Source organism: Citrus clementina, unplaced genomic scaffold, assembly GCF_000493195.1.
Source record: "Citrus clementina cultivar Clemenules unplaced genomic scaffold, Citrus_clementina_v1.0 scaffold_6, whole genome shotgun sequence".
NCBI lineage: Eukaryota > Viridiplantae > Streptophyta > Magnoliopsida > Sapindales > Rutaceae > Citrus > Citrus x clementina.
This window is the reverse complement of record NW_006262139.1, coordinates 17,850,826-17,863,879: the sequence shown is the minus strand read 5'-3', so window position 1 is coordinate 17,863,879 and position 13,054 is coordinate 17,850,826. Positions and strand designations below refer to the sequence as shown.

Below are 13,054 nucleotides of genomic sequence, written 5' to 3'. Positions count from 1 at the left end.
CCCAATTAGCACCCACACAAATGATTTGAGATTAATGTTTTATTATCATTTTGTTTATTCACATTTTTTTCCTTGCTATTTGTTTTATCATATCATTCAAAATTATGTTTCATTTAGTGCAACTTTTGTTGCACTAACATGTATATCCATGACATGTTAATCAGCTTGTCTGTACAGAGAGGATTTATCTCTTTAGCTGAAGTAGGTCGGTCAGGTACGCTGATACATCGATTTTTCACTGAAAAAAAGGATTTAGATTGAGATTTTTAGCATGTTTTTAAGCTTTGGGTACATTGCCTACTTCCGAATGCATTACTTAACTACAAAAATGGAACCATCCCGTATCTTACCAATTCAACTAAAATCATTGACCCCAATTAGGCTGAAGCCATTTATTCAAAGAGATGGGAGTGGGCAGTCTTGTATATGTGTTGTAGAAAATTAGAAATCACTACCGATTCTCACCACTAAAGAAGGTATCAAATGCACACAAATGTAAAAAGTTTTGACAATTACCCCAAAGCTAGCTTGTGTCGTGAGCTGTGACGGTTGTGTGATGACAATCAACACGTAATAAAAGTAAAGGTCAATTTCACAATGTGAAAATGGGGAACTTTGCTCCCATGCCATCAATACATTCAATACAAAGACAAAAAGAGTCGCATAGATTGTGGAATCATTTAGAGGGAGACTTTTTTTTTCTCTTTTTTTTTTTTTTAGCAGCCAAACAAATCAACCCATCACCATAGCTATTTGTTTAACACTAAAAAGTTATAATTTATTATGAATGTGAGGAAGTTGGTATTGCAAAATGTTAACGACAGATGAAAGTGGACCCGAAAGACAGCAAAGAACAAAGAGGCCATTCGAGCACAGTGCACGAATAAGTTGAATAATCGTATACTTGCTAGCGAGCGAAGCGGCGACGCTTTTGTCACGAGCCTTGGTTGGTCTTGTTAAGTACCAAAAGACATGGGTCCTTTTTCTATAGTTGTTGTATTTCCCCCGAGTATTAAAAGTGCGTATTTTAGCATTTAATAGTGGTACCACTCGATGGAGGGGTCAATTTGGTCCTCGTAACGCAATTTTAACACGTTGGATTGAATTGAATTGAACTCAATTTAATTATACAAAATTATATTTAGTATTGTCTTGTTTTACATTACGTAGAATTAGTCCGAATTATAAATGTAATTGTATAAGGAAAGTATCAGTTGCAGTATTGTAATAGCATACGTCAATCTATACATGGTTAATTGTATCATATTCAAGTTACCCTGTTTATCTAACTATATTTGGTTCATATTTGGAGTTCTTTGGAGTAAATGTATTTCGTTAATGTGTTTTGAATTCAGTATAATAATATGATATTTGTTCTACTAAATAATTAGAAAGTGCATGTGTAAATTTGGAGTAAGGTACGATGAGAGATTGAATAGGCAGTACCAAAATATTATGCACCATATGTAATGATATCTTTAAAATATGTTAAATTTGTGTCACCACTACACTTGTTCAATAATTGTGTTGATTTTGTTTGTACTTTTTCATATGAATAATAAATGGGTCATATTGGTTTACTTTAATACGACAAATCAATTCGAATTGTAATATTGAATGTGATAGATCCAACAAGAAATAAATAAAATTAAAATCGGATGAGATAAAGCCCTCGCAAGTCCCACCCAAACAATATAAGCACTCAACACTAATTAGTATACAAAGTTGAGTTCTCTCGTAAAATGAAATCATTTGCATACATATATTCGACTAAAATTTTTGTGTAAGTATAATGATTTCAATATTTAAGTCTTAATTGATGTGGTATTCATCTTTTAAATGGAATATTAATTTTATAAGTTATCAATGTTATCATCTATTGGATAAAGTGACGTGTATATTGGGACTTAAGTTGAGAATCAAATTGAAATCATTAACATTATTAAAAAAATTTACTAAATTATTGTGTTTTTATGTCTACATAGATATTCATCTCAGGAGTTGAAAAACTTAAAAAAAAAAAAGAATTGCTTTGTTTTTCTTTTTCTTGACTCTATCCACGTGTGTCTAATTTGTTAAAATATATCTCAAGAAAGCATCGATAACATTTATTGGATAAATTTTTAAAAAGAAAAATAATATAAAATCATAATCCGATAGGTGTAAATCATAAAAAGAGATTAACATTAATCCATTTAGATAGAATTTAATCAATTTATAATTTAAACGGATTACATAAAATCTTAATCAGGGTCAAACGGTATCTACTCGGATTGTTGCAGGGGGAAGTTACCAAAACAATCATTATGGCGACAATCACATGGGAGGCACGTGCAAATGGCGTGCTTTGGCAAGTGTGGACCAACAGGAATGATTGCAGGGACGAGTCAGATAAATGGGCTGGCAATTGTAGTTTTTATTTATTTATTTATTTTTTTTAATTTTATAGGTAGCCACATAAAGAAAAAGAAGATAGATGATTTGAGAATTCCTTTTCTGCTAAATTTGTTGGGAATGTTTTTTGAAAGGCACAAGTTCTTAAAGACTTGTTCATTTTTTCTAATTAATGAGCATTTATATATATATATATATAATTATGTAATTGTGAGGTTAAAAATTTCGATGATAGAGACCTTCAATTTGTTCACTGATTTTGAAAGGAGCATTTGTCTATTATATATTATTTGTGCAACTATTTCGTCGGCAATTGAGAATGTCAACTTTCAAAATTAGAGAACAAAAGGGTTTTCACATCATCACGTGTTTGATGATTAGTAAAATTGCGATAATAAACTCAAATTACAGCTTTAAAGAAAAACTCAATATTACCAGTATCAAAATCAACTTATTTAATTTTCAATATTACTAGGAAAAAAAAAATTAATTAGGCTTGGTGCGACTGTTGAAATCTATTTGAAAATTGAACAAGTGCACAAAAAAGACAAAATCAACCAAAAAAAATTAACACGCTAACATAAATCGAGGCTATGGTCAATTTACATGATGGGATAACAAACATTAGTCGAAGAAGAGTCGTTAAATTTAATCGAACATTTGGAAATATAATAAACAGTAAAAGAGGAGTTGTGAAATATGGTGAAAAAGTGGTGGTTAACTTATTAATTTCTTTGATGTGCGCAACGCCTAATGTAAGGTAATAAAGTTTGTAAATCTATTATCAATTGAACATCAATCAATCTCAATTCAATTTTTTTTTTTTTAAAAAATGAATTAAACAGTATTTTATGAAATAATAATTTTAAAAGTTAATATATAATAATGAATTTCACAAACACGTGAAAGTTGTAAATGGACAGAAATATTGTATTTAATTGTATTGTATTATATGACAACGCAGATTATTATAACATTGATAATATTGCTAACTATATCATTATTATAAAAATAAGAATACGTTATGATGAAAGACACATTCGTTAAGTGGAACACGGCGTGATGGTATAACATAACGTAAATATGATTTACTCATAGTATGATTAACATTGTCCCCCCTTTTACTGCGGGCAAAATGAGAGACTGGTGTTTTTGGAAGAAATGCAGGGGCAAAAGGGGAAGGACAAGAGAAGGGCATGTGGGGTTTAAGAGTATTCAGCGACCTGTTTGGCTGACTAGCTAGCTGTAAATGAGAGAAGCATTTATATATAGTTGGCAAAAGCCATTTTCTCAAACTTTTTTTTTCTTTTTTTCTTTTCTCTCTCTCTCTCTCTCTCTCTCTCTCATTCTCTTTCTTCTGTCTTCTTCTCTCTTTTCACTCTAGTCTCTACCACTGCCCCGCATCTACTCTTAGCAGCCAAAGCTTATCTCCTCTCTTATATTCTCCATTTCTCATTACGAGTTCCTTCTTTTTTCCCCTCAAAATTTCGTATCAAGTAAAAAGTTTTCACCTTTACTTGTATTACCCATTAAGCCTTTGGATCCATTATCATTATCATTATCAAATCAGAAGCAAGTATTTGCGCTGGTCAGCCACGGCTCTTTGAGTGCTGGGGTTTTAATCCAAATGCTGCTAGTTCAATTTACAAGGGAATTGAAAAAGTTTTGATTTTTTACCCTGCCAGTCACCTACTTGCATTGTTTCGCTGTGAGTGTTCGTGATCTTCCCTCGAAGTGAATCATGATTTATCTCAAGATTCTAGGGTTTCATGGTGGATTCATGTGAGTCATTGTGGCGTTATCTGTCAAAGATTCGGTGGGTAGCACGAGAAAATCATCAGCTACCTAGTAAGTAATCCAATATTATTAACTCTAATAATGATGGATTGGCTGTTCAAATGAGGCGTTTTATTTTTCTTACTGGCTATTTATTTCTGTCATTATATTGTTAATTACCGTATCATGGGTAAATGCTGGAGAATCATGGGCTTAATTTCTGGAAGAAAATTAAAATGCTGTTAAAGATTCTATTTTGAGTCGCCGAGTCTTCTTTTACAAGGATTCCAAAAGAGAAAGAGGGCTACAACGGCTGAAACCTTCAAAGCTGCTTTATATAATCCTTTGAGAGTGTGAGGGCATATATATATATTTTTTAATGCAGTAACCGTTGTCACTGGCAACGTGACACCAACTTATTGATTTGGTAATGCCCAAGTTTTGAGCTTGAAGCTTCTTTCAAGGGATTTGCCGCATTTATCCGTCTGCATTTCTGTTATTGTTTGATTTGGATCTTAGGTATTTAAGTTGGTGTTGGAATTTTGTTAATATAGTCTTCGTGGGTATTGAATATTTCACTGGAGTGTTACAAGGTTAATTTGATTGGCAAGTTGGAGGATTGAAAAGCATCGATGGGGCTTCTTCGAAGTCTCGCGATGCTTATTTCTATGACATGGTTTTCCTTTCTTTCACTGGATGTTGTGGCTCAATCTGGCTCTGCTCCTGCTCTTGATGCCCTTCTCCAAGACTATGCTTATAGGGCTTTTGTTCGTCCCAGGACCGGTATTCCCTTTGAAGGGGTTGTTCCTTCAAATTTGACTGGGATTAAGATTGCAGCAATGAGGCTTAGGAGTGGCAGCTTAAGAACAAGAGGCGTGAATATGTACAAAGAGTTTCGTATTCCTATAGGGGTTATTGAGAGCCCCTATGTCGAAAGGCTTGTTTTAGTGTACCAGAATTTGGGCAATTGGTCTGGTACATATTATCCATTACCCTCATACACTTACTTGGCTCCTGTTCTTGGTCTTCTTGCATATGATGCTTCAGATTTATCAGCTAAGAATTTGCCAGAATTGGATATTAGGGCATCTGGTAACCCCATATCGATTGTATTCCAAGATGTGATGCCGGCTCCTGATGGGTCTGTTCCCAAGTGTGTTTGGTTTGATTTACATGGTTTGGTAAACTTCAGCAATGTAGTATCAGGCAACACATGTTTAACTGTCCAACAGGGGCATTTCTCTATAGTAGTTGAATCCATTGCCCCAAGACCACCACCAGGTTTCCCACCACCACCACCGAGTAAAGGAAAGAAGAGTAATTCAAAGGTCTGGATAATTGTTGGGTCTGTTGCGGGTGGATTAGCATTGTTGGTGTTGTTGTCATTACTAGTACTATGGCTGCAGAAATACAAGCACAGAAAGAAAATGCAACAGATGGAAAAGGCTGCAGATGTGGGAGAAGCTCTGCGCATGACACCGGTTGGGGATACAAAAGCACCAGCAGCAATGGTGACTCGAACTCAGCCAGTCCTCGAAAATGAATATGTTCCCTAACTTCCAAAATATACATTCAAGCTTTCTTCCCCTGCCATTCCACAAGCACATTCTTTATCAAGTTCATTCATGTATTCAGAAATTCTTCTATTCACACCTTTTTTTGGTGGTGTCCTTCTTTATCACCTTGTTTGGTCTTGGTAGGTTCTTGGTGCTAGCGTGGGTAATATAGGATTTTTGTGTAAATCTGTTATCACTCACACATCCTTTATAGTTTTATGATTCATTATGTGTGCATGTAAGTTCAAAGCGATTCTATGTGATGAATTTAGTTGTCCCATTGACAGACAAGTAATAAAAAATTTTATGGTGCCCATTTTTCTAGAATGATTTTTCTTTGCTTGCCTGTTTGGCATGTGAAGCTCTTTCTGCTACTGTTGGATGCCTCTTCATGAAAGGGACTCATGCTGATTCAGTCGCCCTGTAACTTAATGTTAATTTGACAGGAAACATATAGTTTACACATGTATGTTTGTTTGTTTACTGTACACAATAATTTGACCTACCACTAAGTCCAAAGCTATGGCCAGATTTTTTTTTTTTTTGAGGAGATGTTTGATTTAAGCTACGGCCAGATTAAAGTCATTACCTTTTCCTTTTCTTTCTAGGTCATGTTTGATTTTCTAACAAGGGTAAGGACAAGGGAATCATTTCTTCTACGATGACTTAAGCTACGGGCATCTAAATGGGAACATTTCTTTTCCTCTGCTTAATTGAAGTGCTGTGGTTGCTAGGGCCATCACATTGAATCATATATTATTAAAGGGAGAGAATACATGTATAAAAAAGAAAAAAATAAAATAAAAGGCAGCTTTTATCAAACCTGTAGTTATCTTTAATTGATTAAACAAAAGACTATGCTGAAAAAAGCCAACAATAACATTAATAAAATATCAATGGACCCTGAAGTGCACAAACAAGATTATTCAAAGATTGGGGTCTCAGTTTCAGGAAATCAATGCGCTGCACGATTATAAAAAAATCGGTTGGTGAAACCATTTGGAAAAAGGAAAAAAATTATTGAGACACCTGTCATGTTGCTTGTTTTTTCCCTCTTAATTCTAGGAAATGCTTTTAAGCCAACTAATAAAAATAGGGCAGATGAGTCCAATTTTGAGATTCTATATGGTTGGGGACCATGTTCTTTAGATGATCTAGCTAGCGAATTATGAAATCAAATCAAATCATGAACCAAAATGAAATATGGTGCCCAACTTAAGGGCAAATTAGGGTTTATCTTTGAAGACTTAAAGTGATTGTAAAAAATTAAAAATTAATTTTAGTGTTTGGTAAAAAATTTTTTAAAATTATTTTGGTAAAATCACACTTGCTTACACTAATTTTTAAAAAGTAAGGAAGGAGTAATTTTTCAGAATCCCATTTTGAAAATCACTTTTATACTTAATACAATTCATATATCATCTATAGATTATAAAATCATTAATTAGGAAATAAAATCATTAACTTTAAAAAGATTATTATTATTATTACTAATTATAATGAGATAATAAAATAAAAAATAAAAAATAATAATAATAATATAAACTATCTATTTTAGTTATATGTACAAAATAAAAAATATTTAACATACATGTTATAAATGTTTAAATAAGTTTTATTCAACATTATGTTCAATTTAATTATATACATTCTTACAACGTTTAACAACAACATTTACTAAACACATGCGACTGCTTTTAAAACTTACAACACTTTTAAAAATAAATTTTAACAAATATTTAACTGATTTTCTTTTCAACTAATTATTTTTAAAGTACAGTTAATAACAATTATTATTTTTAAAGCAACTGCAATACAAAACTGACCCTTGGTACCATCAACCCTTTTATTTTTGAAAGAGTTATGAAAAGTTTAAAAAACGATAAAAAAAAAAAAAAAGGGGGTAATGGCATCCAATTTAGAGCTGTCTGTCCCAATTTGAATTGAGAAGAGCTCGTTGTCGTTGACCCCATGTACTTCTCGCGCTGAGAAATTATTATTGACTGTAGGCGCGCTAGGTTGTAATGGGGGAATCTAGGGCTTTGCTTTGTAACGATGATTAAAAAGCATAAAGCCAACTGTGACATCACGATGGGAGCGCATTCACACTTCATAATGCTCAATGCAACTGTTTGCCTTAGCTCCGCGACAACACAAGACAGTCGCATTTGGTTCATCAGCTTATAATTCATATGCTGCCATCTTATACTTTTGTCTCATCCGAAACAACTCTAGCTCACTTTATACACAGAGAAGAGCTCCACTAAAATTAAACAATAGCACGTGGGTGGGATGCTAAAGCTCAAATGGGTTTGCTTGTGATAAGAATCTGATATTGAGTAATCATCAAATTAAGAAGGCAATTAGAGTTTGGTCAATTGCGGGCATGTGTCGGCGTGACAGCTTCTACGCCTAAGTCGCCCGTATGGTCCAAGGTTGCATTTGCCAGCTTGAATTTGCACCATAAAACCTTTAACTGTTAGCCATCTTCTTCGGGAGCTATTAAATAAAAAGAAGCTCTCATTTCACAATACCTCCCTATTTCTAAATACCTACTAGAAGCTCCTTATTTCACAAAAGCGCCACCAATTCTCATCATTCTCCCACCATGCATCTCCAAAGCTCCACTTTCAGTTTCAGACAATAAGTAGATATCATGCTTGCATTCTCAGTCATAATTTTAATTGCACCACTTGCAAATTATTTACATGCATCAACACAAGCGAGTTTAACGCGGGGATTTCTTAAACAACAAAGTTTTATCAAGCCAATTTCAAAACGTCAAGATTAATAACTAAATTTATGGATGGACAAAGTATTTTTTCCAGAAAACAGTTTAAAAGCTTAAGTAGAGTCACGTACAAATGATAAGAAAATGAACATGATTGCATCCCCTTGAGTCTTCATAAGCAAAGCTAGAATATCAGATGAGCACTTTATTCAGTCCACTGGCAAAGCTTCCTGCATTATCATGAGATTATCAATTTCATGGTCATAATAATATCACGCACATGCAAACACCAAACAGACACACTGACCAATCAGAAAAAAAGGCAATGGAAAGGAGCAACAAGGAGGGAGAAAGAAGGGCGCTGGTAAACTTCCAAAAGTGAGCAGAACTTGGTGGGATGTCTCACCTCTCTAAAACTCACAAATGAAAGCAGATTGGAGTCCTTAGTGAAGCACATGATTGGACATTTGTACATGCATACAATCACACCCCACATTCTTAACCAACCCCAACCCCACCCCCAACAACCACAAAGCAGTAGGTTTCACAGTAATCACAAACTGAGAATACAACAACCTCCACTAAACTTATAGAATTGTAAATATTTGATATTTTTTAAACGTGCCACGATGTACCAAGTTTTGCAGATTAATTGAAAATGGTCATCTTCTACAGGATGGAGTTTAACATGATGTCCTTATACAGTCATAGAGCCAATTATATAACATTTATAAAACAAATTATAAAACTCAAAATGTAAGAAAAACAAACATAGAAAAAAATCAATTATTAAGCAGGCCCCAAAATAAAGATATTTAAAAATAGTATTTTAACATGAGATGCAGCTCATAGTTCCCAAGGACCCAATCCCCACTTCAAACAACACATTATGCAGCAGAGTTACCTCTTTTTCTAACTATTTTGGCCTATTATGCATTTAGAACATTAAACTTCTATTGAACTAACTAACGTGTTGCGGTTACCAAAGGTCCAAAAAATTTGGGTCAATTATGCATCTAGAGTGCATCTAGAAGTCTAGAACATCATATTTTTATTGAACTAATTAATCTTTTGCAATTTTCAGGGGACCAAAAACCTATGCTTTTACATAAGCTTTGAGAATATGCTTAAAGTTATACACAACAGACAGGCTTTTAACTGATAGAAGATGCAAGATCTTAAAACATTTCTTTTGGCACCATCAACTTTACAGTGAGCTCCATCATTGCGTGGCTATTGCCTCCTCCGAAAATCATGTACTTAACTAATGTCCTACTCTTCGCTGTTTCCATGAAATCTGTCTCTATAAAGCTTTTCACTTCAAGAAAAACAAATTTACTGTGGCAGCTGACAGGTAGATGTATTATGGGGTTATAATAAGATGGAGGCTCAAAAATGTTACGACTTCCACAACGATGCAGGATGATGAACACAAAGACTCCAGGCCATGCCATAAAACCACCAGCAAAACCACTGCAGAAGCAACTTTTTCCTTTTATGATTGCCGGAACATACCGGCTCCACCAAAAACTTTGCAGGCAACTATTATAACTACCAAAGGAAGACTGACTTCATCAAATGGTTCAAGCTTTCTCAACTGAGGAGAACCCTAAAACGTTGAAAAATGATTGAGAGAAATAAACTATTTCTTCAAAATTCTGTTAACTTATTAATAATCCTTCAAACTTTATTTTATTTTATGTAAGCCTTAAATTAAATGTCAGAAGAGACACAAGCTACTAATATATGAAATAAAAAGGACAATCAAACCTATTAAGCTTGACTTCGCTGTCTAAAATACAGTCATTCTTAGAATTGAAACCCTCCATAAAGAGGATTCTTTGTCTCCAAAAGCTAAGGAGATTACATGAAAGAAATCCAAATCCTCCAAAATATGTTTTCCTTTTGAATGAGGATTAATGCAGGTGATAATTATAAGAAAAAGCTCATGTTTATGCCAATGGTGCTAATAGGGTTATGATTGAAGCAGAATTGCAAAAAGAGATAAAGATGATGCGCATTGCATGGAGCATTTTGTGTGTGTGTTTGTGTATTGGCTCAGAAAAGGAGCATTGCGTATAGGATAACATGCATAAGCAAATAAGTGTTAGTGTGAAAGAAAGAGAGGAGGAGTTGTGCTCTTCTGAAATATGGAAAATAAAACATGATGAAAAGGGTTAATTAGTCTAAGAACACCATCCATGCTCAACCCATTTATCATTTACAATGATTAATCTACAGAAAGGCCAAGTGTCACAAATTAGAAAAAGAAAAAAATATTCTTCTTATTAGAAAGACCAAGTAATGTCTAATTTGTTCTTCAGGATATCACCTTTCACCTTTTCTCCATTAAATTAAGCACCAGTGTCATCCATGACTCGTATCTTCAGAAAAACTTTGCAGTTTACACTACTGCCAAAACCAAAGGCAGACTAACTATCGCACCATCTAAAGGCCAGAAGAGTTAGTCAAATATATGATTTAAGTTTGTCCTGATTAACTGTGTTCCTTATCTCTCTCAGTGACCTTTGAAAATTTTTCCTAATGGTCAAATTACTCCTAACATCTTTAAAATTTGTTGCGGCTCTCAAAGGTGCTTAGGATACTCGCAAAACACTTTGAACCATAACCCAAAATTACATTGAACTCGAACTCTCTAGGTTTAAAGCAAACTACTTTTTAATAGATACTGCAGAAATTTTAACTCCGTAAAGACACCTTAAATCTATCAGCAAGGAAATAACAAAATCCCAGCTTTCAAAATCCTAGCCAATCAAGAATCAATTTCTAAAGCTCAGACCCTGAAATTGATTACCAGTCCAAACTCCAAATATAACAAATTCCCAAAAAACTGACTAAAGTCGCATAAAACAAAACCCTAATCTGCCGAATCGGAAGTAGTGATTAAGATAAGAAAGTACCAGAAAGGCGAATCAACATCTAATTGGAGGAAGCGCCGGAGAGCTGTTCCACAAGCTTCTTGTCCCTTCTCTCCATCGCCACGTCCCACATATCATTACCGACGTGCTTCGGCTGAAATTGATAAATCCAACCCAAAAAAAAAAAAAAAAATTGAAAAACAAATATTTGAAAATGAAAATGAAAAGTGATTCGCATCTAACAATAATAAACTTTGAATTGAAAGAAAAACAAAAATAAATACACACTCGTCCGTGAGCGGCTTTGTGGATTTGATACTGAGCATTTCCTGCAATTGTTAGCATTGCTGCTATGATGCCCAACGGCAGTAATCCTTCAAATATTAGCCACGACATGTCGTTTTTACCTCTTCTTCTTGATCTGTCAACAACTGCTCTGTTGGTTAACGAAGATGCTACTGGCCAACGCTCTCTCAATTGTTCTTTCCTCCTCTATTTCACCATTAGTTGATACTGGGCCCCAATGGGCTGATTGGCCCAATAAGAAAATGGACTACCTTCTCGACTCCTCGGCTCAACAATGGAGTAGTTCGATTACTACTCGTGGCCGGTGGCTTAATCCAATAGCACGGGTCTTTTTGTCCAACTACTTCAGTGTGTCATAGTTTTTATGATCCTTAGAAAAAATAAAAAATAAAATAACTCAAGTATGTTATAGTTTTTATGATCCTAAATAATATGACATTTATTCAATATATGATACGTTTGAGTAATAAAAGTGTCTCCATAAGTTATGAAACTAATTATTAATAGAATGAGATGAAAATAGTGGGATATTATTTAAAAAAGTCTAGTCTATCATTTGAATCCTTGATAATCAAGTGATAAAACTTTTTTTAATGTATAAATAAAAACCAAACTAATCTTTCACATGCAGGAGTGAGTTTTGGACCTCAAATAGTCATAAAATATTTTATCCATTGAACTAATTAACATCACTCGTCAATAATATCAATGATTTGAATGTTATGTTATTAAAATACTCTTAAACAAATAAATTGCTGAATAAGATGGTTTTAGTAGTGCCGTTCTAGTGTAATTGGCCACGACCAGAATTTGTGTTTACGATTATCTAAGCTCAGATTAATAATATGTAATAGGGATCAAGATTGGTGTTTATTAAGTGAGATTTCTCATCCTTATCTAAAACTTTGAATAATTTGTTTGAAAGATGGTCTCAATAGTAAAATAATCAAATCATCGACTTTGTGTTAAAATAAGCCTTCACGGCATGCACTTAAAAAAGAAAAATGCAAGTTATATTCTATTTTGTGATTTTATTAAAAGTAAAGGATCCAATTGTTCTTGTCTCTTTTGTTTGCAGTTTACATTTTAAAAATTGGATTATAATAATACTAATTTTTTAATAGAAAGAATTGTTAAATATATTTTTTGGGGGGGGGGGGGGGTGAAATGTACATTTGATGTGTAAGCTTTAGAATGAAAATGCTCCAAATTTGTCATAGTTATTATGTAATTATTGAATGGTATTATGATCTCTTTGTTATTAATATTATTATAGGGACCTTCGATTTGTCAATAAGAGTATATACAAGCCTTATTAATAAATTCTAGAAGAACTGTTTGAAGTTTCAAAGTATATGATAGACAAATTCATATCATCTAATAAATGAGTGTGTGTCCATTGATGTGTATTG

General features: G+C 33.7%; 2 protein-coding genes across 2 annotated transcripts; one reads left to right on the top strand and one right to left on the bottom strand.

The window, feature by feature from the left end:
* Positions 1–3,754: 3,754 nt before the first annotated feature.
* On the top strand, positions 3,755–6,036 carry LOC18039686. The gene has a single exon (XM_006429583.2). It carries the CDS (start codon positions 4,803–4,805, stop codon positions 5,724–5,726), a length of 924 nt encoding a protein of 307 aa, XP_006429646.1. The 5' UTR covers positions 3,755–4,802; the 3' UTR covers positions 5,727–6,036.
* A 2,413-nt stretch (positions 6,037–8,449) lies between these two features.
* On the bottom strand, positions 8,450–11,818 carry LOC112097173 (NADH dehydrogenase [ubiquinone] 1 alpha subcomplex subunit 1). Its single transcript, XM_024181459.1, has 3 exons — positions 11,625–11,818; positions 11,379–11,490; positions 8,450–8,687 (listed from the first exon to the last, which is right to left on the bottom strand). The coding sequence occupies exons 1-2, from the start codon at positions 11,730–11,732 to the stop codon at positions 11,398–11,400; spliced, it is 201 nt and encodes a 66-aa protein (XP_024037227.1). The 5' UTR covers positions 11,733–11,818; the 3' UTR covers positions 8,450–8,687; positions 11,379–11,397.
* Positions 11,819–13,054: the final 1,236 nt, after the last annotated feature.

Bases quoted from the DNA above. Each gene is read 5' to 3' on its own strand.
- LOC18039686 (XM_006429583.2), top strand. From the start codon at position 4,803: ATGGGGCTTCTTCGAAGTCTCGCGATGCTTATTTCTATGACATGGTTT.
- LOC112097173 (XM_024181459.1), bottom strand. From the start codon at position 11,732: ATGTCGTGGCTAATATTTGAAGGATTACTGCCGTTGGGCATCATAGCA. The intron at 11,491-11,624 runs GTGTGTATTTAT...TATCAATTTCAG, and splicing joins ACAAAGCCGCTCACGGACGA to CCGAAGCACGTCGGTAATGA.